The 27699-nt window shown below is 38.3% G+C and overlaps 2 protein-coding genes across 6 annotated transcripts; both read left to right on the top strand.

The window, feature by feature from the left end:
• The first annotated feature begins 340 nt into the window (after positions 1-340).
• On the top strand, positions 341-4947 carry LOC102313222 (DExH-box helicase 58). The gene is made up of 12 exons (XM_005920356.3): positions 341-436; positions 591-820; positions 915-1119; positions 1195-1385; positions 1474-1587; positions 1989-2121; positions 2247-2432; positions 2540-2790; positions 2901-3212; positions 3308-3498; positions 3586-3679; positions 3774-4947. Exons 2-12 carry the CDS (start codon positions 644-646, stop codon positions 3957-3959), a joined length of 2040 nt encoding a protein of 679 aa, XP_005920418.1. The 5' UTR covers positions 341-436; positions 591-643; the 3' UTR covers positions 3960-4947.
• A 2454-nt stretch (positions 4948-7401) lies between these two features.
• LOC102312694 (probable ATP-dependent RNA helicase DHX58) lies at positions 7402-13900 on the top strand. 5 transcript variants are annotated; one of them, XM_042218600.1, is made up of 13 exons: positions 7402-7523; positions 8782-8867; positions 8982-9211; positions 9324-9528; positions 9604-9794; positions 9883-9996; positions 10967-11099; positions 11226-11411; positions 11502-11752; positions 11863-12174; positions 12259-12446; positions 12534-12627; positions 12713-13900. In XM_042218600.1, the coding sequence occupies exons 3-13, from the start codon at positions 9035-9037 to the stop codon at positions 12899-12901; spliced, it is 2040 nt and encodes a 679-aa protein (XP_042074534.1). In that variant the 5' UTR covers positions 7402-7523; positions 8782-8867; positions 8982-9034; the 3' UTR covers positions 12902-13900. The 5 variants fall into 5 exon arrangements, with proteins under 5 accessions (XP_042074534.1, XP_005920417.1, XP_042074533.1 ...); XM_005920355.3 differs by having other exon boundaries at positions 8762-8867; XM_042218599.1 differs by having other exon boundaries at positions 8711-8867.
• Positions 13901-27699: the final 13799 nt, after the last annotated feature.

The following is a 27699-nucleotide window of genomic DNA, read 5'->3' as shown; positions in this document are numbered from 1 at the left end:
TGCCAGAGGGCAGAAAACAAGTGAATGAGTACATGTAAAAAATCCCCATGCCTTTTTTAAAGACTAATTCTGACAAGCTGTGTCTGGAAAACAAAACTACAAACAATGAATACGTTAAGTTAGGGAATTTCCTTGACTAAAAAATAAATAAATCGATTTCTAAGCAGTACCTTGGGTGTGGCTTTTCTTAGAAGAACCTACTTTATTTTAGTGAAGCTCATTCTTCCCTTGTCACTGCATAATGATCACCTGCTGCCGTTCTTCAAGAGACTCCCTCGTGAGGCCCACTGTTCTGAGAACATAGAGGTTTCGTTTTCCAATTTCCACGTGACGCAGCCTGTCCAAACAGAGTTTAAAACCTCACCAACTTGCAGTGCCTGGTGACAGCGGAAGAGGAAAGAAGCAGAACAACACAGAGCTCTGTCAGCACTGACTGGTGAGTTAAAATTACATTTTCTTCATATATAAATGATATCAAGTGTTTCTATTCACTATGCCTCTCAGAATGCTTGCTTGTTTTGTCACCAGCTTTAGTCCTACAGACGTTTAAGCCTTCAAATTGCAATGTGGTGTCCATTTCTTTTCTACAGTATCTGAAATCTATGCCATTCTAAAGTATTATTGGACAAAAAGACACTGGAAAATGTCAGATTTTGGACTATATACCTACCAGCAGGAAGTGGTTGAAAGGGCTCTTAAAGGAGAGAACATCATAATATGGTTACCGACGGGAGGTGGAAAGACCCGCGCTGCAGTGTATGTGGCCAAAAAACACCTGGAGACCACACCAAATGCTAAAGTGATGGTCCTCGTAAACAAGGTACGTAAAGTAGAAAAAGGGCAATAAAAACCATCGTAAAACTGGTATAAGAAGATGACTTCATATAATGTTTTTGATGTGTTCTATTATTCAGGTTCATCTTGTTGACCAACACTACAACAAAGAGTTTGAGCCTCACCTGGGTCTACGCTATGCTGTTAGGAAAGTGAGCGGAGAGAGTGATGAAAAGGACTTTTTTGGGTTAGTGGTGCAAGAGTCAGATGTGGTCATCTGCACAGCACAGATCTTGTACAACGCTCTGATTAACAAGGAGGAAGCAAGACATGTCGAGCTCTCAGGTGAGTCAAAGTGAGCTTAAACACGTCTGATTATGCTGTTATGCTGAAATGAACTGACTTGAGAATTTTCTACAGATATTACTCTGCTGATAATTGATGAGTGCCACCATACTCACAAGGAGTCTGTCTACAACAAAGTAATGAGACTCTATGTGGAGAAGAAGCTGAAGGGAGAAAAACCACTGCCACAGATCTTGGGCCTCACAGCATCCCCAGGAACAGGAGGCGCAAAGGCACTGGACAAGGCTGTGGAGCATGTACTGGAGGTCAGGGATTCATTTTTTTATATATCATTTGCCACTCAAATGTCCTCCCACAAGTGTCTTTTTCTCATAATTGATTATGCTCTCTCAGATTTGTGCCAACTTGGATTCAGCCATAGTTTCAACTAAACAGTATGCTCCGGAACTGAAGGAAGTGGTGCCCAGACCCAGAAAAACCTTCAACATTGTCAACATGAGAGATAGAGTAAGCAGATATTAAAAAAAACCAAAAAAAAAAAACTGATGGATTTTGAAAAACTGCATTTTCTTGTAACATGAACAAATGAACTGAAAGACTAATGAGAAAAGCCTCATCTACTAGTTCACCTCAGAAATGACCACAAATACTCTTATTGCCACTCCCAAGACTAGTGTTAATTTAATTCCACCTTGGAAAAATGCTAATATAAGAGTCAAATATATCTGTAGTAGCAGAATCTAAAATAAAGATTTTCAAAAATTTCCTTTTAATTTTGCCTGTGCTTAAAGGGCTCTTGGGTGTCACATCACTGACTGACTGTCTGAGGCATTTTTTGCCCTGGCATGACAGCCACCTGGCAAAAATTGGGACCTGCTAGTAACCACAAATACATGTTTTTCTTTGAGGATCCTTTTGGTGATCATCTGAAGTCAATGATGACGATTATCCACGGTTACATGGATATTCCTCCAGACTTCAAACTGAGAGAGTGTGGAACACAAGAATATGAAGCAGATGTGGTGGTTCTGGAACAGCGAGGTAAGACCGTAGCATCTAATCCTTCTGCTGATGGCAGCGGTAAATACAACGGATTTTGTGAGAATTAAGGTAATCAGTATTTAAATAAAATAATACTGCTGCTTGTATCTGTCCTCTTTGACCAGGAGTACGAGACAACAACAGGCTGCTTGCACAATGTGCGTTACACCTTCGGCAGTACAATGATGCCCTCCTCATCAATGACACCTTGAGGATGATTGATGCTTATCGTTCCCTAGAGGAGTATTACTCCACAAAGAGCACCAAGGCCATTGATGGGACAGACTTCTTCTTGTTGGGACTTTTTGAAGGTGAAAATCCTAACATTTGTGTTAATACCATAACTTTATTTTGTAGCTCATAATGCAACTTTTGATGATTTCAGCCAATATAAATATTACTATTTTGTGGCACACAGAGAATCAGGTGGAGCTAAGGAACCTTGCTATGGATTCTCGCTTTGAGAACCCAAAGATGGATGAACTTCAACGCACTCTGTTACAACAGTTTGGGTCAGGTGTCCCATCAAGAGGAATTCTCTTCAGTAAAACTCGCAAAAGCACCCACTGCCTGAAAGACTGGGTCCTCAAAAACAGGGCATTGAAAGATGCTGGCATCAAGGCTGACATCCTCACTGGTGCTGGTAATGGCATCACCTACATGACACAGGTATGATGATATACAGTCTTCACCGATAAGCTTTGAGTCAGTCACATTCAGTAACATTTCTATGGACATTTCTGTATGTTTCCATGCTTTTATTTGCATATTTCTTATAGAATGAACAGGCAGAAACAATCAGGAGTTTCCGTATGGGTTCTCTGAACCTCCTGATCTCCACCAGTGTGGCCGAAGAAGGTCTTGATATACCTGAATGCAACCTGGTGGTGCGCTACGGACTCCTTACTAATGAGATCGCCCAGCAGCAGGCCAGTGGACGTGCACGAGCAAAAAACAGTCAGTATGCAGTCGTAGCCCAAGCAGGCGGGCGTGAACATCGCAGAGAGCGCATCAATGAATATCTGGAGGAGCTGACTGGTAAAGCCATTGACCGTGTGCAACGTATGAGTCACCACGAGTTTTATTTAAAGGTGATGTTTAAGGACACTACCGAGCCATAACTTACTGCTCTCGCTCTCACTGCCTAGTGTTACTAATATTATCGTCCATTCCTCTGTGATTCCAGTTAAGTGAGCTTCAACGAAAGGCAATTATTTCTAGTAAAATTGAAGAAAGCTGCAAAACGGAGAAGAGGAGGAGTAATACTGCTTCCAGTATCCAGTTCTTGTGTCGAAACTGTTTTACCCCTGTGGCTTCTGGCAGTGACATTCAACTTGTTGACAATACGCAATATGTCAACGTCAGCCCTGACTTTAAGTGAGTTAAAGATGTTCTGATCTAAGAGTTAAAGCAGAAGTATGTTGAGACCAAATAAAAATATCGTTGCTTCTTGTTTGTCCTCAGGAATCACTACAAAGTTGCAGAGCGGGTGATTCTAGAAAGGAGCTTTGAGGACTGGGAGCCTGGGTGTAGAATCAGATGCAAAAAATGCAACAAGGTACAGTGAACTCACTGTTTAATACTGTATCTAAATAGATCCGCAGTTCATGCTCATGTTGGAATCTGACTGTTATTCTTATACAAATTCACAGGAATGGGGATTCGAGATAAAATACAAAAAGCATGTCTTAATGCCAAATCTAGCCATTAAGAACTTTGCCCTGGAAACCCCCAAAGGCAGGATAACAGTAAAGAAATGGAAAGATGTACCTTTCACTGTTGAGGACTTCGACTATGAAGAGTACTGCCAGGAAAACTTCCCTGACCTCTTTGATTGAGCCACGAACCAGAAAGCTCTGTGTGGTTTTCTTCTGCACTTTACTTGATTTTGAGACTCCAGTTTCTTTTAGAAAACCATACTGTTGTATGGTTGGATGTTTGCATGAACACAGACTCACTCCACATATGCCCGATCTTTGTTGCGTGGTGCCTAAGGCAGCTAAAAACCTTAGTGCATCAGTCATGTTTATAATTAGCAATTAGTGAATGCTTCGTTTATGCCCAGTGCCTGAGTTCATTTGCGTTCTTCTATAACATGACCCTTAAACATCATGAATATGTGACATGCCATCAAGAGGAGATTAATTAACATGAACTGTTTTAGCTATTTTAAAATGTGTTCAGATGTAATGCTGCTGATGTGTGTATGAAGTTTGACATTGTGGACAATTTCTGTAACTAAATCAGATGTTTTATGAGAGCCTAATCTTAAGAATTATCATTGTTCACTAACAGATGAAATCATCCTTTTTATTTTTTCTATATTGTAGCATATACATTTTTAAACTAAATCTAAATTTGATTAATTTAAACAAATGCTCCTTTTGAAATGATTGATTTTTCATAAGTTTGCCTTTATTAATCAGTAGGTGTCAGTCTTGGATAGCACAAGAAATGTTTTCGTAAAGCCAGGATTAAAGCTTTCCACGAGGATTTTCACATTGAAAGATGTGGATGTAATGGAAATGTCTGAATCTGCAGATAATGTGGAAATATACTGAGAATGAATGACTTACAGGCCACAGTCAAACATGACAGACTCATGAGCAAGGCATTTAATCCCCAACTGTTTCTATAAATTATGGTATTATCCACGTCAGGAGCACGGTTGTCTGATGTGTCTAGGCAACCACTGTAAAAGAGATGTGCATTCAGTTGACTGAATAGACACACATTATTTGCTGGGATGAGGATATAAAAATATATATTTCTGTTTATATGTCTGTATAAAACTGTTACATAAATAAAAACAAAAAAAAAAGGATATGTGAAAATGCTGACTTCAGAGACTTTAATGTAATGTTTTAACACCTGGGGATGCACCCTCAGTATTACTGGATCAATACATAGTTATGTATTTTAACTGTTGTGGTTTAACACCATATAACTGATCTACATTAGAGATATGATTATTTCAAATTGCAATTTGTCACACTGGAGTAAGGCATACATGTTTTACAATTATAAAGTCTGTTTAAAGCAGATTTATTCCCAAGGATAAGTCAAAAAATATATATTTTGCTGTGATCTGGCCACGGATGAGGCATTTAACCTTCACTAAGCAGTGGGATAGTATCAGGTCTGAACACTGAATCTTTATTAGATCTATTTTAGAGCTTAAGTTTAGATGTAATTTATTACTGAGTCGTAAAATAAATCTATAAACTCATTAATTCAAATTATTACTGATTGTCTGCAGCTCTCTTGACTTATTTGCAACACCAGTGCTGGCTTTAGCTGTAAATATTCTTTATACATCTTTATTTGACTGACTCCTAGTGTCAGTCTGAACTAGGCATCTGTCAAATCTGTCATTTTTGTGCAGAAGAAGTGTAAAATGATCCATCAAATGCTTTATTTCCTCTGAGTGCACACAGAGCCCTAAGCAGAAAGCCTGGCTTAACTAAGACAGAAAGCCTGGCTATGTCAAGCTTCTCTAGCTGAAGATGATGACAAGTTATTATTTAATGCAATCCATAATTTAGGTTTGTCTTGTTGGCCAATCCTGAAGAAAAGAGTTTGAGAGCAAAGAGCTGGACCAAGTCAGTGGAGAGACCAATAAGAAGCATTTCTTTGTGTTACTGGTGCAGACGTCAGAGCCTTTCATCTGCACAGCACAGCTCTTATACAATGCTCTGACTAACAAGGAGGTATTAAGACATGTTGTGCTCTCAGTTCAGTGAACGTCAACATTTCTAACATTTTGGGAACTGGGCGCCTGGATGTAGAATCAGATATAGTAATTTAAACAGGGCACAGACTTTAATACTGTGTTTAATAATACTATAATAATAATACTATAATTTAATAATACTTTAAACACTAGTGTCAAATTGGGCTGCACGATTTGTCGACATAATCGATGACGTTGACTATAAAAATTTGTAGACGCAGAATTATACTGTCTACTTTTCATACTAATACTAATAAATATGTTTTTGTAATACAAGGTATACTACACTGCAGTACACTACAGGAAGACTGCGATCAAGTGAGCCCTGGCGCCAGCTGCACCTATACAATCCTGTTGCACTTTTCATACACATATTACGGTACGGGTGCCGACTGGGTTAGAAACAGTCTTCTGAATACTTGCATTTTTCACTAATTTACTTCTTAATCCACTTCGAGATTTGAAATATTAGCTATATATATATGTATTTATATGACATACATTAATATATAATTATTACACTACACTTTAAAAATAATAAAAAGAATTACAAATTCGGTAAGAGTTGACAATACATTTGTCTTCTCACTATACTGTATATTTTTGTTCAACCTGACCTTATCCCCAACTAAACTGCTGTGCTGTATTTTTGATATTGTGTATTTTTTTAATTTTATAACAAGAAAATTGTTAAAGGTGACGTGAATATTTCACTGGATTCTATGGTGTGTTCACACCGCAAAAAAGTTTGGGCAACCTTGTTAATAGCCATTATTTTCCTGTATAAATCGTTGGTTGTTACAATAAAAAATGTCAGTTAAATATATCATATAGGAGACACACAGTGATATTTGAGAAGTGAAAAGAAGTTTACTGGATTTACAAAAAGTGTGCAATAATTGTTTAAAGAAAATTAAGCAGGTGCATAAATTTGGGCACCACAAAAAAAGAAATGAAATAAATATTTAGTGTATATTAATGTGTGTGTCTCCTATATGATGTATGGGGGGCCTTTTTCTGGACGTGCTTCCCATCCAGAGCTCCACAGCAGAGAGGGAAGTTCCAGCGCTCCTGAAATCCTTGTGGGATGGACCGCCAGTCTCCAGGTGAAGGCACAGACATTGTATTGATCGTGCTACATACCGAAGAGTTATTGTACACTTTTACAGACATAACAATAGGAATGATTTCCTGACGTGTACTTCATGGCTGAAAGGTTGAATCAGTTAGAGGGAGAAGAAGCTATGCTGCTTTACAAAGGTGGAATGAAGCAGGTGTGATGGGGTGTCTATAATGGAGAGCCGTTTGTTCAGTGACCTCTGACCTTCGCCCACCAGTGCTGCTTCTAACCTTGCAGATGAATTTGCTCTTCCTTTTGGCATCTCTGTCACTGATGATGCCCATACTTGTACACAGCATCAGCTGCTGGTCCTGCAGTCTAAAATGAGAACGGACTCGCGTACTTGAGAATTGAGAAAAGGAAAAATGCAAGTATCCAGAAGTGCTTCTAAGCCTGTCGGCACCCGTACCGTAATATACGGAAGAAAAGTGCAATACGATTGTAGGTGCGGCCGGCGGTGCGGCTAGCTTGACCTGACTTCGTGTGTGAGGGCTCACTTGACCGCAGTTACAGGAAGCACCCTGGAGCTGTGACGTCAACTCTGAATGGGTCAGTTTGAGAGAGCTAGTGCGTTGCGTTGACCGTGTTTATGTTAACGTTTGTACAGTAATTCCATGTTAATGCTTGTACAGTAATGTTTATGTTCATGTTTATGTTAGCTTACCGGTCGGAAACTTCTCAGGATATGCTAGCTAATCACCTGAGCAGGTGAGATACCCTAGAACAGGTTTGCCTACAGGAAGCGAAGATAAGAGTTATTGAAATACTCGTTGACTAATCAAAGAAAAATTGGCAGATTAGTCGACTACCAAAATAGTCTTCTGTTGCAGCCCTAGTGCAAATAGATCCATAGTTAGGGATTGTGTTGTTCTTATGTAAATACACAGGAATAGGATAACGTACAAGAAGACTGTCTTACTGCCCTATCCACAGTGACTATGTATTTTTCTCTGGAGATTCAGGGTGGAAGGAAAACATTGAAAGAGAAATAAATATTTGTTAACATCATGACGTTCTCACAATTGAGACCCCTGTAAGGGAGGAAAGGGGGTTTTCTTTTGCAATCTACTGGAGTTTGTGAGCCTATTTTCATTAAGAAAATGCAAGTTAATCATTTTGCAGCTGGACGTTTGAATGAACCCAGACCACGGCCATTGTATCATCCCCTTTGCATGTTGTTGTAAGGAGTTCTTCACTTTCCTCTCAAGTCCACCACAGAAGCAAATGATAAAACTATCTCCTGCTGTAACATGAACCTTAACCATCGTGTACACTTTATGTCATCAAAAATTTCCATGAACCATTGTAGTCATTTTAAAGTGCACTTAGATGTAATACTACAAATTAGTTTACAAAAATATGATATTGTGCATACATTGATTATCTCAAATTTAGATGTTTCATTTGAGCTCAGTCTTTAGAAAATGTCATTGTCAACTAACAGCTGAAATTAGTTTTTTTATGGTTTAGATCTATAAACATTTAGACTACATTGTAAAGATGAAGAATTTGACTGTAACACAATGAAAGGAAACTGAAACCAAATACTGCTGAAGCTCTTTTGCCAGAGGGTAGAGATCAAGTTACGTGAGCTGACATTAAAACAGACAAGGGGATTTATTTTTTTTTTGCAACACTAACAAGCTGTTTGTTACATGAGGAAAGCAAAACTAAAAACAATAGGCAGAGCGAGTTAAGAGTAGATATTTTAGTAATCACCTTCTGTTCATCCAGAGACTCCCTCATGAGGGCCAACTTTCTGAGTTCAGATAAGTTTCATTTTCCAGTTTCCACGTGACACAGGCAGTCCAAACAAAATTGAAAACATCACCAGCTTGCAACTGTCTTGTGACGGCTGAAAAAGAGAAGAAACTACACAGAGCTTCGTCACTGGTGAGTTCAGAAGGCTGACTTTCTTTCTGTTTGTTTTGTCACTAGCTTTGCTCCAGCAGACTTTTAAGGCTAAGAGTTTGAAGTCACAACTGGGTGTCCATTTCTCTTCTACAGTATCTGTATTCTATGCCACGCAAAAATATTACTGAACAAAAGGGCACTGCGAAATGGCAGATTTTGGACTGCATAACTACCAGCAGGAAGTGGTTGAAAGGGCTCTTAAAGGAGAGAACATCATAATATGGTTACCGACGGGAGGTGGAAAGACTCGCGCTGCAGTGTATGTGGCCAAAAAACACCTGGAGACCACACCAAATGCTAAAGTGATCGTCCTCGTAAACAAGGTACCTAAAACAGAAAGAGGGGATTTAATTTTTAAGACAATAAAAACTATGATACACCTGCTGTGACTAAAGGTGACTAAATATAATGTTTTTGATGTGCTCTATAATTCAGGTTCATCTTGTTGACCAACACTACAACAAAGAGTTTGAGCCTCACCTGGGTTGTACCTTCATTATTAAGAAAGTCAGTGGAGAGAATAAGGAAAAGGACTTTTTTGGGTTAGTGGTGAAGCAGTCACAAGTAGTCATCTGCACAGCGCAGATCTTGTACAACGCTCTGATTAACAAAGAGGAAGCAAGACATGTCGAGCTCTCAGGTGAGTCAAAGTGAGCTTAAACATGTCTGATTATGCTGTTATGCTGAAATGAACTGACTTGAGGATTTTCTACAGATATTACTCTGCTGATAATTGATGAGTGCCACCATACTCAGAAGGAGGAAGCCTACAACAAAGTAATGAGACTCTATGTGGAGAAAAAGTTGAAGGGAGAAAAACCACTGCCACAGATCTTGGGCCTCACAGCATCTCCAGGAACAGGAGGCGCAAAGACCCTGGACAAGGCTGTGGAGCATGTACTGGAGGTCAGGGATTCATTTTTTATTTGAGCTTTTTATATAATTTATCTCTATTTAATTAGCTGGCTTTGCTTGAAAATGCTCCTCCTTTCAGATTTGTGCCAACTTGGACTCAGTCATAGTTTCAGCTAAAGAATATGCATCTGAACTGAAGGAAGTGGTGCCCAAACCCAGAAAAAGCTTCAAAATTGTAAAAGAAAGACTTAAAGTAAGCATATTTTTATACCTGTTTTTATTTCAATAAGACCATTTATTTGAAATACGAAAATTAAAATTTTCTTGTATTTATAAAAACAACACATTGTTGTTGTTGTTGTTGTTGTTGTAGTGACAGTAGCACTAGAAGCTGTTTTTCATTTGCTGTAATAAAAAAGAAATTGCCAGATATGGGATAAATATTTCGTATCCTTCTATAAAGTTTATGTTTTTCCCTTATTATCTTTGTTTCTATTCCCATTCCTAACATCACACAACAACAACACAAACAGAGCACTTGTTAACCTTGTTGATCTTATATGAAAATTGCAAGATAACTTTAAATTTGAATGTTTTTGTATGTATTCTTTACTTGCTCATTTAGAAAAAAATGATGGTAAAGTTTTCTAGTGCACATCTAAAGAAAAAAAAAGAAATAATCTATCAGATCTTCCAGTGTTTTAGTGACAGAGCTTTACCACTTTCCCTTTCTTTGTGAAATAATTCACTGTGCTGCTTGTAAACCTGTTTGTGTTTTTGACTGCTCACATGTTGCCAACAACATGCCTTTCCCATGAAAATGCTTTTACATTGGGAAACTCAGGTTTGGCTTAATGGCCTGTTTAACACATTTGCTTTACCATTGACGTTACAGTTAGTGAAACCAGTTAAGCTATCATGGGTATGCTGAACTTGCATTGTAGCAGAGACCCTTAGCTATCACACACATATTAAGTTTAGATATCTTAAACAAGTCATGGAAAAATACTAAACTAAGAAGCAAATGCACATTTTAATATATAATAAAAAATAACCCTGTAGTATCAGACTGTAAACATTTTTTTATATTTAATGTAATATTATGTTATTGGCTGAAGCAGTTGCTGTCCCAGAGGTATCATACAAATGCTGGCCTCAGGACAACAACCACTTGTCGAAAAACAGTATCTGCTAGTAAACACAAACACGTGTTTTTCTTTGAGGATCCGTTTCGTGATCATCTGATATCGATGATGAACATCATCCACAGTCGCATGAACCTTCCCCCAGACTTCAGACTTAAAGAGTGCGGAACACAAGAATATGAGGCAGATGTGGTGAATCTAGAGCACCAAGGTACAGACTTAGTTTTTAACCTTGCAACGTGATTTTGTTTTGAGCATATTTTTTCATAGAATTAATTAGAGTAAGTAAATCTTTAGATGAAACAATGCTTCTGCTTGCATCTGTTTCTTTGACCAGGCGTACAGGAGAAAAACAGGCTGCTTGCACAATGTGCGTTACACCTAAGGGAATATAATGATGCCCTCCTCATCAATGACACCTTACGGATGATTGATGCTTATCGCTCCTTAGAGGAGTATTACTCCAAAAAGAAAACCAATCCCATTGATGGGACAGACACCTTCCTGTTGGAACTTTTTGAAGGTGAGAGTCCTCATATTTTCATTATAATCCACATTTTCATGGTTTCAGCAAATATAACCATCACTTGCGTCACTATTTTGTGGCACACAGAGAATCAGGTGGAGCTAAAGAACCTAGCTATGGATTCTCGCTTTGATAACCCAAAGATGGATGAACTTCAGAGCACTCTGTTACAACAATTTGGGTCAGGTGTCCCATCAAGGGCAATCATCTTCAGTAAAACTCGTAAAAGCGCCCACTGCCTGAAAGACTGGGTCCTCAAAAACAGGGCATTGCAGGAAGTTGGCATCAAGGCAGACATCTTCATCGGCGCTGGTAATGGCAACACCTACATGACACAGGTATGATGATATACAGTCTTCGCCTATAAGCTTTGAGTCAGTCACATTCAGTAACATCTCTATGGACATTTCTGCATGTTTCCATGCTTTTATTTGCATATTTCTTACAGAATGGACAGGCAGAAACAATCAGGAATTTCCGTATGGGTTCTCTGAACCTCCTGATCTCCACCAGTGTGGGCGAAGAAGGTTTTGATATACCTGAATGCAACCTGGTGGTGCGCTACGGACTCCTTACTAATGAGATCGCCCAGCAGCAGGCCAGTGGACGTGCACGAGCAAAAGACAGTCAGTATGCAGTCGTAGCCCAAGCAGGCGGGCGTGAAGATCGCCGAGAGCGCATGAATGAATATCTGGAGGAGCTGACTGGACAAGCCATTGACCGTGTGCAAACTATGACCCCTCAAGACTTTTGCACAAAGGTGAGCGTATATACTCTACCAGTCCTTAATACATTTCACAGCCCCGTGGTATTAACACCACCTTCCATTCTTCCTTGTCTCCAGATTACTCAGCTTCAAGAGATGGTAGTCACTTGCACCAAAATTGAACAGAGGCGCCAAGCAGAGAAGAGGAGTCGTAACACTGCCTCCAGTATCCAGCTCTTGTGTCGAAACTGTTTTGCCCCTGTGGCTTCTGGCAGTGACATCAAGCTAGTTGAGAACATGTACGTCAACGTCAACCCTGACTTTAAGTGAGTTAAATATGTTCTGATCTAAGAGTTAACGCAAAATCATTTTGGGGACAAAGTAAAATATATTTTCTTTTGGTTTGTCCTCAGGAAACACTATACATTTGGAGAACAACTGACTCTAGAAAGAAGCTTTGAGGACTGGGAGCCTGGGTGTACAATCAGTTGTAAAATATGCAGCAAGGTACCCTCTTCAAATAAAAACAAAACACAATGTTACGTTCATGCTCGTGTTGGATTCTGAGTGTTGTTCTTGTGTAAATTCACAGAAATGGGGAAATGAAATAAAGTACAAGAAGTGTGCCATACTGCCAAATCTAGCCATTAAGAACTTTGTTCTGGAGAGCCCTGGTCAAGAGCGGCTCCCAGTGAAGAAGTGGAAGGATGTACCTTTCACTGTTGAGGAGTTCAACTTTCAACAGTACTGCCAGGAAAATTTCACTGACTTGCTCGATTAAGACATCAATAAGAGAGCATTTGTTTTGTACATAGAGTATTTCCTCATTCACATCTCAAGTCAAGTACAGAAGCAAAGAACATGAACCATCATGAGCATTTGACATGTCATTAAGAAAAGATTCATTTTACATGAATTTTTAGCTATTTTACAATTAGTTTAGATGTAATATTACCAATGTGTGTTTGAATTATGTAAGTGGGAGTACAGTGATACTCTGACATTTATATAAATACTTAGCTTAATGTTAAGAAATTGTCTACTAAGTCTAAATCCCTTTTTGTGTGTTTAATATGAATTAATGTTACATTAATTAATATCAAATAAAATCAGACATGTCTTTTGAAATGATTGATTTTGACTTTATTAGCCAGTAGGTGTCACTGTTGGATAGCCAATGTTCACAATCTGCAAAACGCTACAGTTCTCATCTGCCCTCATTACTGCTAACAAATGGTGTGACTAAAGCCAGGATTGAAGCTTTCCATGTGGATTTTCACACTAAAAAATTGGTCCTCTATGGCCCGGGGCTCTGATGTAATAGAAGTGAGTCTGAATACATAGATAAAGTAAAGATAAGGCTGAGAAAGAATGAATGTGTGACTCTACTCACAGTCAAACTTGTCAAAACCCTTGAGCAAGGCATTCATTCCCCAAATGTTTCAGTGAAGTTTCTCATTAGCGACTACATTGAGATGGTATAGTCTCCTGATGTATGTGTGGAGCATAGCAAAGCAAATATTGTGCACTCTTTTCAGTCAACTGATGTACAAGAAAAGATGCTTTTTATATCTATAAGTAAAAGCATTATATGAAAAGGTGGTACTTAAAAACACCGTCCTCAAAGACCGTCTGTTTACATATTTAAACTATAACCTGAATGCTGCCATGAAATGTTTTGACTGTTTCAGATCACCATGCTTCTTCTGCATCGCTAGATCAATATGTGCTTATGCATTTCAGCTTGGATCATTTAACATCAAATAAACAGGGGAAGTGATTTATTATACTTGCAAATTTTCATTTAAACATACAGAATTCAAAACATACATTTATTTGCATAATGTCTTTACCGGTTTTTCAGAACCCTCACATTTTGGCAGCACTCAGAATGCAGACCTAGACAGCTAGACTTGGAGTTTTGTTAAGCTCCTGTGTTTACATACACAAATCAAACTCCACATACATAAGCAGCACTTTGTGTTTTATATAGAACAGTTTGCAAAACAAACCCATAAACTGAAACTAAAGAGACTGGTGGGGAAACTATAAATTTAAAAGCTGGAAAACATATTGGACAGATTCATGTCCGATGTGACCCATAAATTATCTTTGTGTGTCTCTCCACAAGATTAGGTCAACCTCATGGTGTCACACGCGGCATAATCCTTTCAAATCTGGCAGCGAGCTGGAGTCTGTAGTGCTGCCATGGACATAATCACACTAAAAACAGGCTCTGTTCCGTCTCATTCCCGACTCCGATTCAGGCGGGCACAGAGGAGCCGTACAGTCAGTATATGATTTACTCTGATCAGGCTCTGGCTCTATAATCAGCACTGATTACTTCCTTTTACTTCCCAGCTCAACACCCCATGCATCTTAATTGCAATTAGGTGTCTTCTGAAATTAAAGCAAGTTGGAGTAGTTGAGCGATGAATGATTACATAGGTAGGTGTACATACACAGAGATTACATACACAAATGCAGTGTAGATTTGTTTGTACGATATAGGGAATCCTTTAAGACACACAATAGAATCATTAGTTTTTATGGCATGCACATCTGTAAGTACAAGCAAGACAGAACGTATCCTCGTGTTTTGAAAGCGGCACTGGGGACATTCTGTCTTTTGAGACATTGGAGACATGGAAACTCACAGTCTGCGTTGGAGCTGAACTGTAATGTGAATTTTAATTAGACAAGTTCACCAACAGAACATGCTTGTTTTCACATCAGCGTGGGTTTAGCCTTTTTCGAACAAGATTTAATTTTTCAACAATATTAAGAGTTGCAGTGATTTTGTCATGCATAATAATAATAATGATGGGCATTTATTATTTACATTTTGTGCGCACACTTCCCCCCTAGATCTATGTTTAATTATCCATGTAACTGTGTGAGCCAACGTTGTCCCCTTGTTTTGTTTTGTTTTCAAAATTCAAATAATGATTAATCTAGGAAAAAATGGTGGTACTAATAGATGAAAATTAAAGGATGGGGGCTCAGTGTTCACCCTCTTGGTGAGAAGGAAGAGATTTGTCTTACAGGCAGCCAGGTAATATGAATCTTGAGTGCCTCCTTCAATTTGACTGAGGATCAATTTGACCTAATTAGCAACTTGTAATGGTAGCTAGGTGACCTGGCCACCTCCGCTTATTAGCCAAGAAACTAACACAGCTGGCTGGATTCTTTTTAAACTACGAAGGACAGTCAACCATACTGAGGCTTCTGCAAACTGTGGTGCACTGCTCTGTTCCTTTCTTCTGATTCAGCTGCATGTTGTAAGTGTTTTTTAATTTAGCCTAATTACAAATTGGCATCTCTTTTTTTTCAACCACAAAATGAGCTTTTTTCATTTAATGCTTATCAGCCTGTTGGTATTACTTGCATTTCATTATGACATACTGACCTTGTTCTTTCCAGGCGCTGGCTTCTTAAGGTTGCTCTGAGTGTGGATGAATAGCTTCTCAGGGGAGGACAAACTTGTAGATGATCTGTAGCAATTGAGTACACATGTCTCATCTGGTTAAAGTTCAGCTTAATTTCTCAATTACTTTATTTTTCTGTGCAATAGCGAAATGTATTTTGAGGAGAATTATTATTATTATTATAAATTCTGCTATTCAGCAGTTGATTTTTAAGCCTCTGCTTCAATATGAATGGAATCTTTAAAGTGCATCAGTTGCTTGATGGGTCGGTTTTCTGCCTGCACATTAAATTCACAGCTTTTAGACTAGTGCCAAACTGGTCTAAACAACCAATACATTCATGATGTCAACGGTTCAACACAATAGTGTTTTTTTCCTGTGTAGCTGTCAGACATACTCACTCCAGGACTCTCACACAGGACACAGACAGGCACAAATATCTCCTAGGGTAAAGTGAAGCTGTCACCGACATGGGCTTTTCCTCTGGGGCCAGCCTACTTGTCAGGCAGCCACTCTTGCCACCTGAGAGGTTGCTGTGTTGCTTGTCGACCTTCTTGTAGAGGTGATAGGACTTCACTGTCCCTATTCTCATGGCAACATAACGGCTCGGGTTACCTTTACTGACAAGCTCGGCCTTGAGATTTTCAGTGTCTGTCTGTATTTTGTCTTATTTGTAGTTCAGGTCAGTGCATTGCAGTCCACTTTGCTGGATTCTTTTGATTTGGAGGGAGTGTGGGTGTTAAATTTTATGCACAACTACAATTTCGACGCATTCAATTTGTTTAACACCCAGATGCTTCTGTTTTTGTGGACATGAAAGCAATTATACTGTGCACAGAGTACATCTTTGTTGTTGCATTTCTTCTTTGATTGAGGATGTAGCTCTCTGAAGTGGACTAGTGTCCGTGCCAGAGCCACGACTTAACCAGCCTATTTCATGCTTTATTATGGAGCAGCTTAAAAGAGGTGCTTGTCTTTACTGTCTGCCTCTTTCTGCCTGAGCTTTTGTCTGCTCCTCGCTGTCTTGTTTCTTTCTTCTGCCTTCCTTGTGATAGAACTGCCTGCTTGATTACTAGAATCTCAAAGATGAACTCCCCATAAGTGCTTCATCAGGACCTTTGATGCCCCTAAACTCTGCAGATGGTTCAGCTGTTTTACTGGCAAAAAATAAACTCTTAAAAAGACAAAACAAGCACAGCTGCCTTTTGGTCCATAAAGCAGGATATCAAAGCAGCAGCAAAATTACTCGAGAGTTATGAAATGTTATATAATTACTGATTACACTGTATGTAGACCTAGTTGTGGTCAGATTTTTTATAAACACTCAACCTGGCCGCGAATGTCACGGTATAGTTTTGAGCTTTTAGAAGAAAAGAGAATATCTGTTTTGTATTTATAAACTTTAACATATATAATTAAATTAAATGCAATCTTCATCACAAAAACAATATAAAGCTATAAACTATATAAATACTTATAACATACAATCTGAAATTGCACACACCGTTTATGGCACGGAGCACATTCATGTGGATATTGTTATTGCAGCATTTAATGCTTCTACAGCTCCAGCATAAAAACCTTTTAACGAATTCTTTGAACTGTTTTTCCAGAGCGGAATGATTGTACTACACATATCTTTTAATGGGGACCACAAGTTTCCTATTCAATACTTGGTCAACATTATACGTATACTACTTTGTGGATTAGATCAAATTCATATTAAACACAAATTTGTGCACCGAATTCCTTTTCCCCCACTCATTAGTACTGTAAAACTATTCCTCGCTGGAAGAAGAACAGTTCACAGAAATCACTAAAAGCCCAAATTGCTGTGATATCCACTGAGTGTATGTAGACCTCTGACCACAACTGTATACTTGTAGATTTAGACTCAAATAAATATGTCGTTCTGTCCCTTTTTCTTTTGCCTCTGCTGCAGTTTATGTCTCACTAATCCTTGTTATTAATCCATGTTGAGTCGCTTTGATTCATTCAGACTAGTGAAGATTATTGCGGATTCGTATGAAAGCACACTGTGTTTTTTTTTTTTTTTTTTTTCTCTTTTGTTTTTTTTTTTTTTACTCATGTCTATGCTGATCATTGCAGGGTGATTGAGTGTGGTCCTGTTTAAATGTGTACAAAAATGTATTTCTTTGGGGGTGATGAAGGATGAAAGGGCTAATTGAATATTTTAATTTGAACGCCTTTAACTATAACAAAATATTGGTTCCATATTAAATGAGTCCAGTGGGAAAATGACTATTAGTTAATTGTTGAAATATTTAAAAGCAAAGAATCCTTCAGAGACTCACTTTTTACATTTTTAATATTGTCTTGGTTGAGCCCTGTGTTTGTGTAATATATGTTTCGATTTCCAGTGAGTCAGAGACATGTTTGCCCTCTAAAAAACAATATATTTTTCCACCATTTTTGAATCTTCATTAACTGAATCATTTGATGATAATCAAATAAATAACAAGGGGATATTCAGTTGTATAATAATAAATTATAATTGCTACCTAGAGCCTTACTTTCTATCATGTTATTAATTCATCTAGTAAAAAACAAGCAGCTTCTCAAATATGACTTTTCCCCCCTCGTCATGTAATCTGGTTTTGTCATTTTTGATTCAACGTCTTGTGCTTTCAGATTGATTGTTCTACAACAAATGGCAATTTGACAATAATTTATGGTATCGTATGGTATTCCAGTGGTTCATTAATTTCTAAGAAAATATTTAGAACATTGATCATCTAAATTGGCTGTTGCAGAAACAACCAATTTGCAGATGTTGTGTCTCAATGTAGTTTCTCAGTATTTCTAAATGTTTGTTTATTTCTTATTATATGAGGCCTAAATATGCACACAGACACATTATGTGCAGATGCGTAGAACTGAAAAAAACATTTATACAAACCAGTCTTTATTATGAAGATGCCTGGGCTCAGATAAGCAGCGAGAAAACAATGACAAAAAAGCAAAACCAACACAAAAAACTGCCTGAAAAGTCTTGCAGAAAACTATGCATGTGACAGAAAGAGGCAGAAAATGTACAATAATATAGAGAGATTCCAATTAAGGTAGAAAAAAGAGCTATATGAATACCTGCATAGAGTATAGAAAAGTCAGGGGTTGAATTAGTCAGGAGGAACGGCAGCATATGTCCTCAAGATGAAAAACGAACTGAAAGTGAAGTCATTCATCATCTGTAACCTTGCCAAGACACGGGACAAGCTCTGATGGGAATAATCTGATATGAACCGAATGAGACAACACAACATGCTTACAGGGATGGCTTATAAACACTTTTCAAGTCCCCAAGCAGTGCAATCAAAGCTACGGAAAAACCTTGTTTCTGTGTGCAAGTATAGCCACAGATAAGTATAGGGCTCATGTAGCATAAAAGGATTTCTACAGATTTACTCTGGCGAATTGAGGTATTGATCCCTTTCTTCCATCTGAGACAGTCAAGGGAGAGAGGATACTTCTGCAAATCTTAGACTGGTTTATTTGAATTGTTCTCGTTTCCAGAGTGACTTACTGTAACTGCAGGGTAAGATGCTAGAATTATTGAAGGGGCAGAAGCAGAAGATAAAGTGAGCAATGTAAGGAACTGTTCAGTTTTTAGTACTATAAAACTAAGATGCTGTCCAAAATCACATAGAAGTTATTTTAAAGAAACTTATTGCAAATGTTTAACACTAAATCTGAGACTTTTATCTTTGCAAACTGCTTTCTATGCAAGAAAAGAAAGGTGGTGGGTTTAGCATTGCTACTTGCATGACGGCAGTATGTAAATAATGGAATCAGTCGCAGACAAAATGTAACAGGCCTTTTGAATGAGCATCATTAATGACAGCATCATCATCATCACCACCAATAACAGCGACAACAAGAGCAAAATAATAAATGGAACCATTGATCATGCTCGGAGTGCTGCAGGTCATGGGCTGCAGCTTTGCTTAATAGAAGCACTACATTAACTGATAGCAAGTTTTGACAGATCCAATTAGAATGAGTTCCACACCTCTGCCCTGCCCTCAAAGTAACCCTGACACAAGCAGCTATACGGCAGCGTGGCATCCACGGTGCTACAGCTTGGCCACAGCCTCACTGGTCTCTAATATTCCTTATGGTTAACACAGGGAATTATTTAGGAACGATCCATATGATTAGCAGCATCATAAAAGCATTGATTGTTTTGCTTTTTCTTGGATTTGACTATCACAGTAATAACATACTATCCCCAGAGCATGAATGAATGTAGTACCACGCGTTTTCTACTATTGGAAAATAAATTTTCCATGCTGAATGCTTTTCATGCTGCCACCACACCCCAATTTCCCCACATCCCTCAAAATGTCTATTCCTGTCTTTGGTGAAGCCGCTTTTCTTTCTTCTGTCCACAAATGTCCAAATGATAGGTTTTGTGTCTAAGGAGAAGAGGGAGTCATGCTTCACAAGATGGAGCACAGCAAAACATCTGATTCCTGCCAAGGAGTGGAAACAAAGCAGGCTCATTTTTGCAAAGTCTATTCTTTTGTCCTCATCTAAGGCCTGTTTTCTTTGTGTACCCTTCACTCTGCCTTCAGCCGCTGTCCTCCCTCTCATTTATTTCAGTGAAACAACGCACTTGTCAATCTTTTCTCTTTCAATAGCTAATGGTCTAGCTATCCTTCCCTGCCCAACAGTCAAGCCAATTAATTCGATCAAGCTGTTGAAAGTCATTTTCAGTCACGGCGGGAAGGGGGGCACTGCCAGACTGACAGTGCTGACTCAATATACCCATTGTTATGAGAAGAGCAACACTGAGTAAACCGAGGTAAATTTGCCTGAATGGATTCTGAAGTCATTTTATATATGTACTGTTCAATTATGGGTTTTTTTTGTGCATTATTTCACTGTTATTTCCAGTCGTACAATACAATAGAATACAATACCATAATGTGTGTACATGCATGTGTACTTTTGCACTCACATCCGGAGTATAACATGTGGTTAGGCTGTGGCATGAATCATGTCTTGTCAGAGGGAATACATATGAGACCATGAAAAACGATACTTTCAGCTTGTATGGCCTTGACATTGATGTAAAGGCATATTGTCTGTTTTCACATATCATATCTCGCCTCTATTCCTTATACTTTTTAAAAAAAAAAATAGTAATGGATCGTGGCCTCTGGAAATGATTTCCACTCTTCAGCTGTCTAAACAGTTTTTATTTGACTTTCTTAAAAAGAAGCCTCGGAGAAAAACGGAACCTTGGTTGCAAGTGGATTGAAAGATGATGAGTTGTTCAAATGCTATTGAATAGGACTTGTGAGTGAATTTTTTTCTTTTTTTGCTGATGTGAGCTATAAAACCCGTCATGCAGGCCTTTGATGTAGCTCTCCATTGTCTTGCAGAGCTGCAGGAAATTGAAAACGAAGATCAGGAGAGTGTTAGTGAAGGGGAGAAGAGGAGGAGGACGGGACTGACGTGCAGCCCGTCAGGGTTTTCTGGGACACAGCACACGGAAATGAACTAGCCTTGCATGACCCTACTCTCAAAGTGTGAGGATGTGCGGGGCAGAAAAGCAAGAACATTTGTTTTAGAGAACACGAGAGATCAAATAAGTGATTATATTTATTCAGTAAAACACTCAGGGCACAAATCCAGTTTAATATTTCTGTGACATCCTCTCCATCCCACGCATCCTCTCACTACTGCATCCAAAGCTCTATTTTAATTCAGGGAAAACACTAAACCTTTGAGAACTACTGCACTTGCTCAGCCTTAAAAGAGCATTTGTCCCTTGAGTGTTAAGAGTAAAATTTTAATGGAACCAAGATTTGATTTGCAACTTTTTGCGGCTTGGAGGAGAGAGAGGGGTTTCTTTTCACTGCTTGTCATTTTCTTCACTGTAAGTGCTTTCTCTATGTCTGTCAATGAAAAGTGCTGATAAATTATAATGACAGTATGAAGGCTGTTCAGGTTGGGAAGTACAAAATGATTTTAGGCAAGGTTTAAAAGTCCATTTCTTTTCTTTTGTGAGTTCTGGAAAGTTATATTAGCATGTTCTTTCAACACTGCCGTTGCACGTTTGTGATTATATCAGAATATTTAATCCCATTTTGAGGATTTAATTAGTAAAGTTTGTCAATAGAATTTCTCATGTAAAGTGCTGTTGAATGCATGAACAATGAAAATGTGCAAAAACAAAACAGCAGTTCAAAGTTGAGTGGAAGAAGCATGAGGCAGATATGCAATAGATAAACGCTCGGCTGTCACTTCCGCTCACCAGCCCTCCTCAACTGTCACTGCAACATAAAGAGTCACAATCAATCAGGTGTCCCTAGCACACCTGTTCACTCCGCCTCCACGCCGCCCCGGGAGCTCAGTGTGCCACGCCTCCTCTGCAGCGGGCCAGAGACCACACCTACGCCACAACAGGTAATGCAAATGAGGGGGGGAGGCTAAGAAATACAGGAAGTAGTAACAAGACAGGTGATGAAAAACCACAAGAAAGAAACATGAAAAAAAAATAAAAACACAAAAACTGACACTAAACCTGATGACACAGATAGAAAAACGGTTGTTGTTTCAGATTGTTTAAATATAGAACAAGGGGTAAATGCCTACAGAAGACAATGGAAACACTCTGTTATATCAAAATGACTGGCAATAAAGGAGGACCGTTATTTTCCCCCCCTCACTATTCTATTCAGGTATTGGAGAAGGAGGTGGGAAGTGAGATGTGGAACGTGGAACGTGGCAGGTCAGACCTGGGAAAGTGGGTTTGCTCTGGCGGGAAATGGCTATTTACGTAGCTGAAAATGGAGTGGGCCTTTCTGACATTTTCATAGCCCTGCAGGCATGAGTAACCTTCAGTGCAAAACAGAACGATTAGAGAAAAGGGAGGGGGAGATGGAGAGGGAGACGCAGAGTGTGAGGTGGGGCAGAAATCAGGGGAACCGATTGCATGGGAGAGTTAAAAAATGATTGGAAACTGAGTTTGGTAGAACGGTGCAGGCAAGGGAAATAAACATGGACAGAAAGTATTTGGAGGTCATGGAAAAGTGTGAAAGGAGAGCACAAATATTGACAAGTAGAAAATAAAGAGGATGCTGGAGCGTAATACAACACAAGGTCAACACAATGCATCAGTGTGTTGTATAGACTTTATTCTTGTAGTTGTAACAGCTTTACACCCTGTTGTGCCATTTAAACATCACTGTCAGATAAGTGACTGATGTCATATGGTAGCATTTTAGTTTTTAAAGACATCAAACATAAAGGACCACATTTACTAAGAAGAGCAAATTAGCTTTGTGCACAAGTGCAGCACAAATGGGTCAGAATCAATCAGATCTAATCTACTAGCAAAAATAATATCCTAGAAATGTAGATTTGATTTCTCTCTGGGCACAGCATGGCAATTCTAATAGCTGGAGAATAAAAGGAGAATTGATGTGTTGTCATATCAAAGCAAACTCTTCTGTCAGAAATCAATGTTGACTGTAAGATACCTCAGAGGTTGAGGAAGCCATTCTCTGGATGAACCTGAAATCTGACCTGCAGAATGTGTAAAAGAACCCAAAATAATGTTTGCCATCAGATCCTGATTGAATGTCACTGACTTTACTAACCGCAGCTATCACAACCATATTAGAGGAAAAAATTGTTTTTTTAGTATTAAATAATTATTTTTCAGTAAATAGCCTACGACAAACCTCGGTAAATGTGTTTGCAAGATTTATTTAAATGCTCTTCTTTCCATTTATCAATGCCTTGCTTTAATAAATGGCAGCAAATATATTTTTAATGAAAAAAGAAGGTGTTTTAGCCTACTGTTAAGTCTATCCCAAAGTCTTTGTTTCTCTGCTACTGTCTGCAATTATGTGCAATCATGGGTGCAGTCTCCTATGCATATTTCATTGTGACAAACTCAAAAAGAAAAACTCTATCACGCTGACTAGACAAGCAGTTAAGAACATGGATGGATGGAAGAGTAAGTCATATTTTAAGGTTTCTTTTTCTCTTTATCTAGCTATGTACCTGTACATGTTCCTCAAGCAGCAACATCAGATGATCTGCCAAGGTGCTTGCCTACTACTGAGAGTATCATGGTCAACCGTGTGGTAGAGCTGAAATGGGCAAAGTTTTCTTTGGCCTGTTCATGGCTTAGCTTAAGTGAGATTGTCTGTGGATTACTAGGTGGGTCTAATGTACTTAAACTAAATTTAAAACTGAAATGTTGACCTGATGATTGTATTAGATTCATCTTTGGACCCAAATGTTCAAACTGAATTGCAGGGCATTCTATCCAACATCTTTAATTAGACTTTTAGGTGCTAGTGGAAATGTCACTTGATAATCACTGTGATTTAGATGAATCTAATCTGAACAAAAATCTAACAAGAAATAAAAATCTGGAAAACAGGAGTTCTTGCCTATCTGCTAGACTACTGCACAGAAGGCTACCTTTCTGTTTATATCTGCAGTTTCTACTGGGTTGGACGTAGATGACTGTGGGAAAGGGAAAACAAGCCCACACCAATACACAGATATAAAAAAAGGGAGTTAAACCATACACCAAATGAAACAAGGCCTCAGAGAAACATTTTTAGAAGGTTCAGGAGAAACTGGGGGAGAAAATAATTTCCATGTGGCTGTGTAGCCAAATGAGGACTGATTATATCAGTAGGTGCTCCTGATAGACCCTGATTATGAGCAACCTCATTTCCTACAAATGACTCCATTGCAGAGAAGCGCAGAGTGCTAGAATATATTATTTTTCTTTAATGCACTGTCTTTCTTTCAGAGAATAACAATGTCACCATAATGAGAAATTTGCCAATGACACAAATGCACTCAGCTTATCTATGCATTTTCTTTCTCTATAGATCTGTCACACTGTAATTAAGTGACGGTGCAGGTTCATGAGCTATGACTGTTTCATTACTTTTGAATAGACACAATGTCATAATATGGATGAGAATCCATATCAGGGCAGAATCAATACATCCTCTATTACTTGAATCTTTATTAGTTTTATTAGAACACTAGCTGCATATTTATCGTTCAATATGCGCCAAAGGTTATATAGAAATTAGAAATATTTTAGCATGATGATAAAGTAGTAATTCCTTTGCTTCTTTTTTTAGACAGCACTTTGGTTTATTCAAGGCTCTACCCACTGGTCAAAATAACACCATTAAGTATTACTTAAACAGAAATAGGTGTTCTAGTTAGACATAATTCTAACAAAAAGAATATGAATTTATGGTATATTGTTCCATAGGGAAAGGCAACCTTCTCAATTTTGTCCCCCACAATGTCTCTTAGAAGAAGAGGTGTGAAGATAGTTCCTGTGTGTCATTCAGACAGTTAAGCCTGCTGAGAATAGCTAGCCAATCATCTATGATGCAAGTTCAAGTATTGAAATAAATAAATAAAAACTTAGGTTTCTCTATGGTTAAATCATTTTCTAGCTTTTAATGCAGGGTCATTGCTTACATCCTGACCAGAGATTCTTTGCAGCATTTAAAGTATTATTCTCAGCCGACTTTGCACGAAAAATATATATACATGTGTTGGGTAAATGTTTTGGTATATTGACAGTGGATCAACCCTGTGACAGACTGCTCTGTCTAAAAAGCATGAGGATATGCATTCCAACTTATTAATATGTATAGCTCTTGTGCTTGCATCCTCCCAGTGGAATTAAAAATGTGATAGTGTATAATGGTCGAGAGCCAGGAGGTTCTTTTCCTCACTGGGAAAAATGCCATGAAAGTCACAAGCAGCTCTCAGAGGTTAATTGTTGCACTATAAATCACAGAAGACAGTTTGGCTTTGTGTGCTGTCGCTGCATTTGTGGGTTATGACAAAGGACTGCTGCACCAGGTTGAGTTTGTCCTTTAATACCAATATTAGTATACCTTTGATTTGCCACGTGTCAAGGGACTCATTAATGAAAATGTTTGTAGATTTATACTTGAACTTAGTCTTAAGATCTTTCCCAACAATGCTTGAATTCAATTCATAAAAGGTGCTGAAAAAACAAAACCAGTAGGGAAATCACTTTGAAAAATATCATTTTCACATCAGTCTCACATTGTATAAATAATTATGTTGTTTTCTATTTTCTAATACTTGGGTACAAACTTCATTTTCAGTTTCACAAAAGATACCCTCAGGTTAATAAAACACACACACACACACACACACACACACACACACACACACACACACACACACACACACACAATGATTTTAAAAAATGTTGGAATCACATGAATCACAAAGAGATCCTGGTGTTTAAATCTTACCAATTCACTAAGTCTGTGTTCTAATTAATCTCAAAAGACTTAATGAAGGACTCTTTGTGTTAGCCCTCTGATGAACTGGCAGCCTGTGTGGGGTGTACCCTTTCTCTCAGCCAGTGTCAGCTGGGAAAGACTTCAACCCTTCACAAAGCCAGTTCACCTTCCAAAACTTTGAACAGTTTAAGAAAACAGCTTGTTACAAATTAATTTTGACATTTCAAGAATCCCTTTGTATCGTGAAAATACCTTCATTAAGACAAACCATTTTTCATAAGAAGAAAAAGGGCAAACTGAAACTACTGGTAGGCAATAACACTTATTGTCTTGCAATTATTCCCAAAAGGAGGCGTGTTTCCTCAAGTGTCAGTAAAGTATGCTGTTCTTTGATAAACCTTTACCAAGAAATGTCCATTTCAAGTCCTAAAAGTTTGTCTAAAACACCTTGTGATGCAGCTTTGATCTAGAAAATTATTAGCTGAAGACACCCTTGTGTTAGCAGTCCGTCTGTGCAAAGTTGTGTTGGTAGTAAAATGTCCTGTACACAATTTGCACTTTACCGTTGTGCTCATGTACTTTTATGCAACAAAATTAAAAGTAATGTTCATATCAGCTGATTGTAGCTGCTAATGTGCAGGAATAAATAAACATATTTTGTAATGGGTTTTTTTTTTCAGTGCAGACAACTGAAGAAGCTTTGTAACAACACAACTGCAGCTATAATTTAATTACACCATTACATTACTGAGTTATTACATGATTACAATATCCCAACTCTGTATCTGTCAGGAACATTTTCCATTTTTATTATTTTGCTCTTCTCCCTCAGTGGTTTTTCATTTGAGTAACTGTCACTCACATATGAATCTTTCCCACTGCAGGCATCAAGAAAATTGATTGATCTTAGATGGACAACCAAAAACTGACTGAGTGTCAGACACGTCACTGTCTGAAATATAGATTAAGCAATTTCTCTTCCAGGAATTCGATAAACGTCTATGGTAACTGTAACACTTTTTACTGTTTTACCTGCAGTCTTTCATTCTTTCTTCAGACTTGTTCTAACTGTTTATTTCCCCCATTTGTGCCTTAATAGACAGCCAGCATAATTAGCTTCATCTCACTGGACCCTTTTAATGAAAACCATGGCCAAGGGCAAGCAACCATGAGCGGGGCAGTGGCAAGCCCCTACTGAATGAAAGTAAACTATTACTCATATTGTGGTTGTTTATGAGATTTTAAGTGCTCATAAATTTAATATATACAGAGAAACACCTAATGGGCAGCTTATATCTCAAAGAGCTCAGTATGAGTGCAATCCTGAAATTGGGTATATTAAAGTGGCAATTTAAACAAAAACATAAAAACAAAGCAAAGCACCTTACTGCAGAGTTTGCAAGTAAGTGGGGGAAAAATAAGGACATTTCTTTCACTCTTGAAATGGAAAGACAACACACCATCTTTTCACACATACAACAAAAAAGCAGCTTCTTTTACTTTTGTCAGAGGGAGACATGTCAAGGAAGGTGGGCACAAATAAGTGTGAAAAGGAAATGTTGAATCTAATTGAAGCCATTTAAGAGTCAGCCCTGTTTTAACCTAACATTTCTTCATCCCACTTTTTTTCTTCTTCTTTATACATGCCACTTTGGCTACACTCTGCTAAAGTTAATCAACTGCCTGAAGGGACATCACTTTTCCTCCTGCCTACCTTTTTGTTTCATTCGCTTGCTCCTCCACTCGCTCTTGCACTTGTTCCATTTCTTCCATTTTAAGATGGGTTTTAAAGTTCACGTTGAATGGACGCAGCTTGCCACTTTGGTTGCTGTGGAAACCAGGTT

Source organism: Haplochromis burtoni, unplaced genomic scaffold (assembly GCF_018398535.1).
Source record: "Haplochromis burtoni strain Fernald_Lab_line unplaced genomic scaffold, NCSU_Asbu1 Contig_21, whole genome shotgun sequence".
NCBI lineage: Eukaryota > Metazoa > Chordata > Actinopteri > Cichliformes > Cichlidae > Haplochromis > Haplochromis burtoni.
This window is presented reverse-complemented; position numbering and strand designations above follow the sequence as displayed.

What these genes read in the sequence shown, in the direction of transcription:
- LOC102312694 (XM_042218600.1), top strand. Translation starts at nt 9,035, where the DNA reads ATGGCAGATTTTGGACTGCATAACTACCAGCAGGAAGTGGTTGAAAGG. An exon ending in AAGACATGTCGAGCTCTCAG is followed by an intron (nt 9,529 to 9,603) that starts GTGAGTCAAAGT and finishes GATTTTCTACAG; the next exon opens with ATATTACTCTGCTGATAATT. An exon ending in GGTGAATCTAGAGCACCAAG is followed by an intron (nt 11,100 to 11,225) that starts GTACAGACTTAG and finishes TTCTTTGACCAG; the next exon opens with GCGTACAGGAGAAAAACAGG.
- LOC102313222 (XM_005920356.3), top strand. Translation starts at nt 644, where the DNA reads ATGTCAGATTTTGGACTATATACCTACCAGCAGGAAGTGGTTGAAAGG. An exon ending in CTGTGGAGCATGTACTGGAG is followed by an intron (nt 1,386 to 1,473) that starts GTCAGGGATTCA and finishes ATGCTCTCTCAG; the next exon opens with ATTTGTGCCAACTTGGATTC. An exon ending in GGTGGTTCTGGAACAGCGAG is followed by an intron (nt 2,122 to 2,246) that starts GTAAGACCGTAG and finishes CTCTTTGACCAG; the next exon opens with GAGTACGAGACAACAACAGG.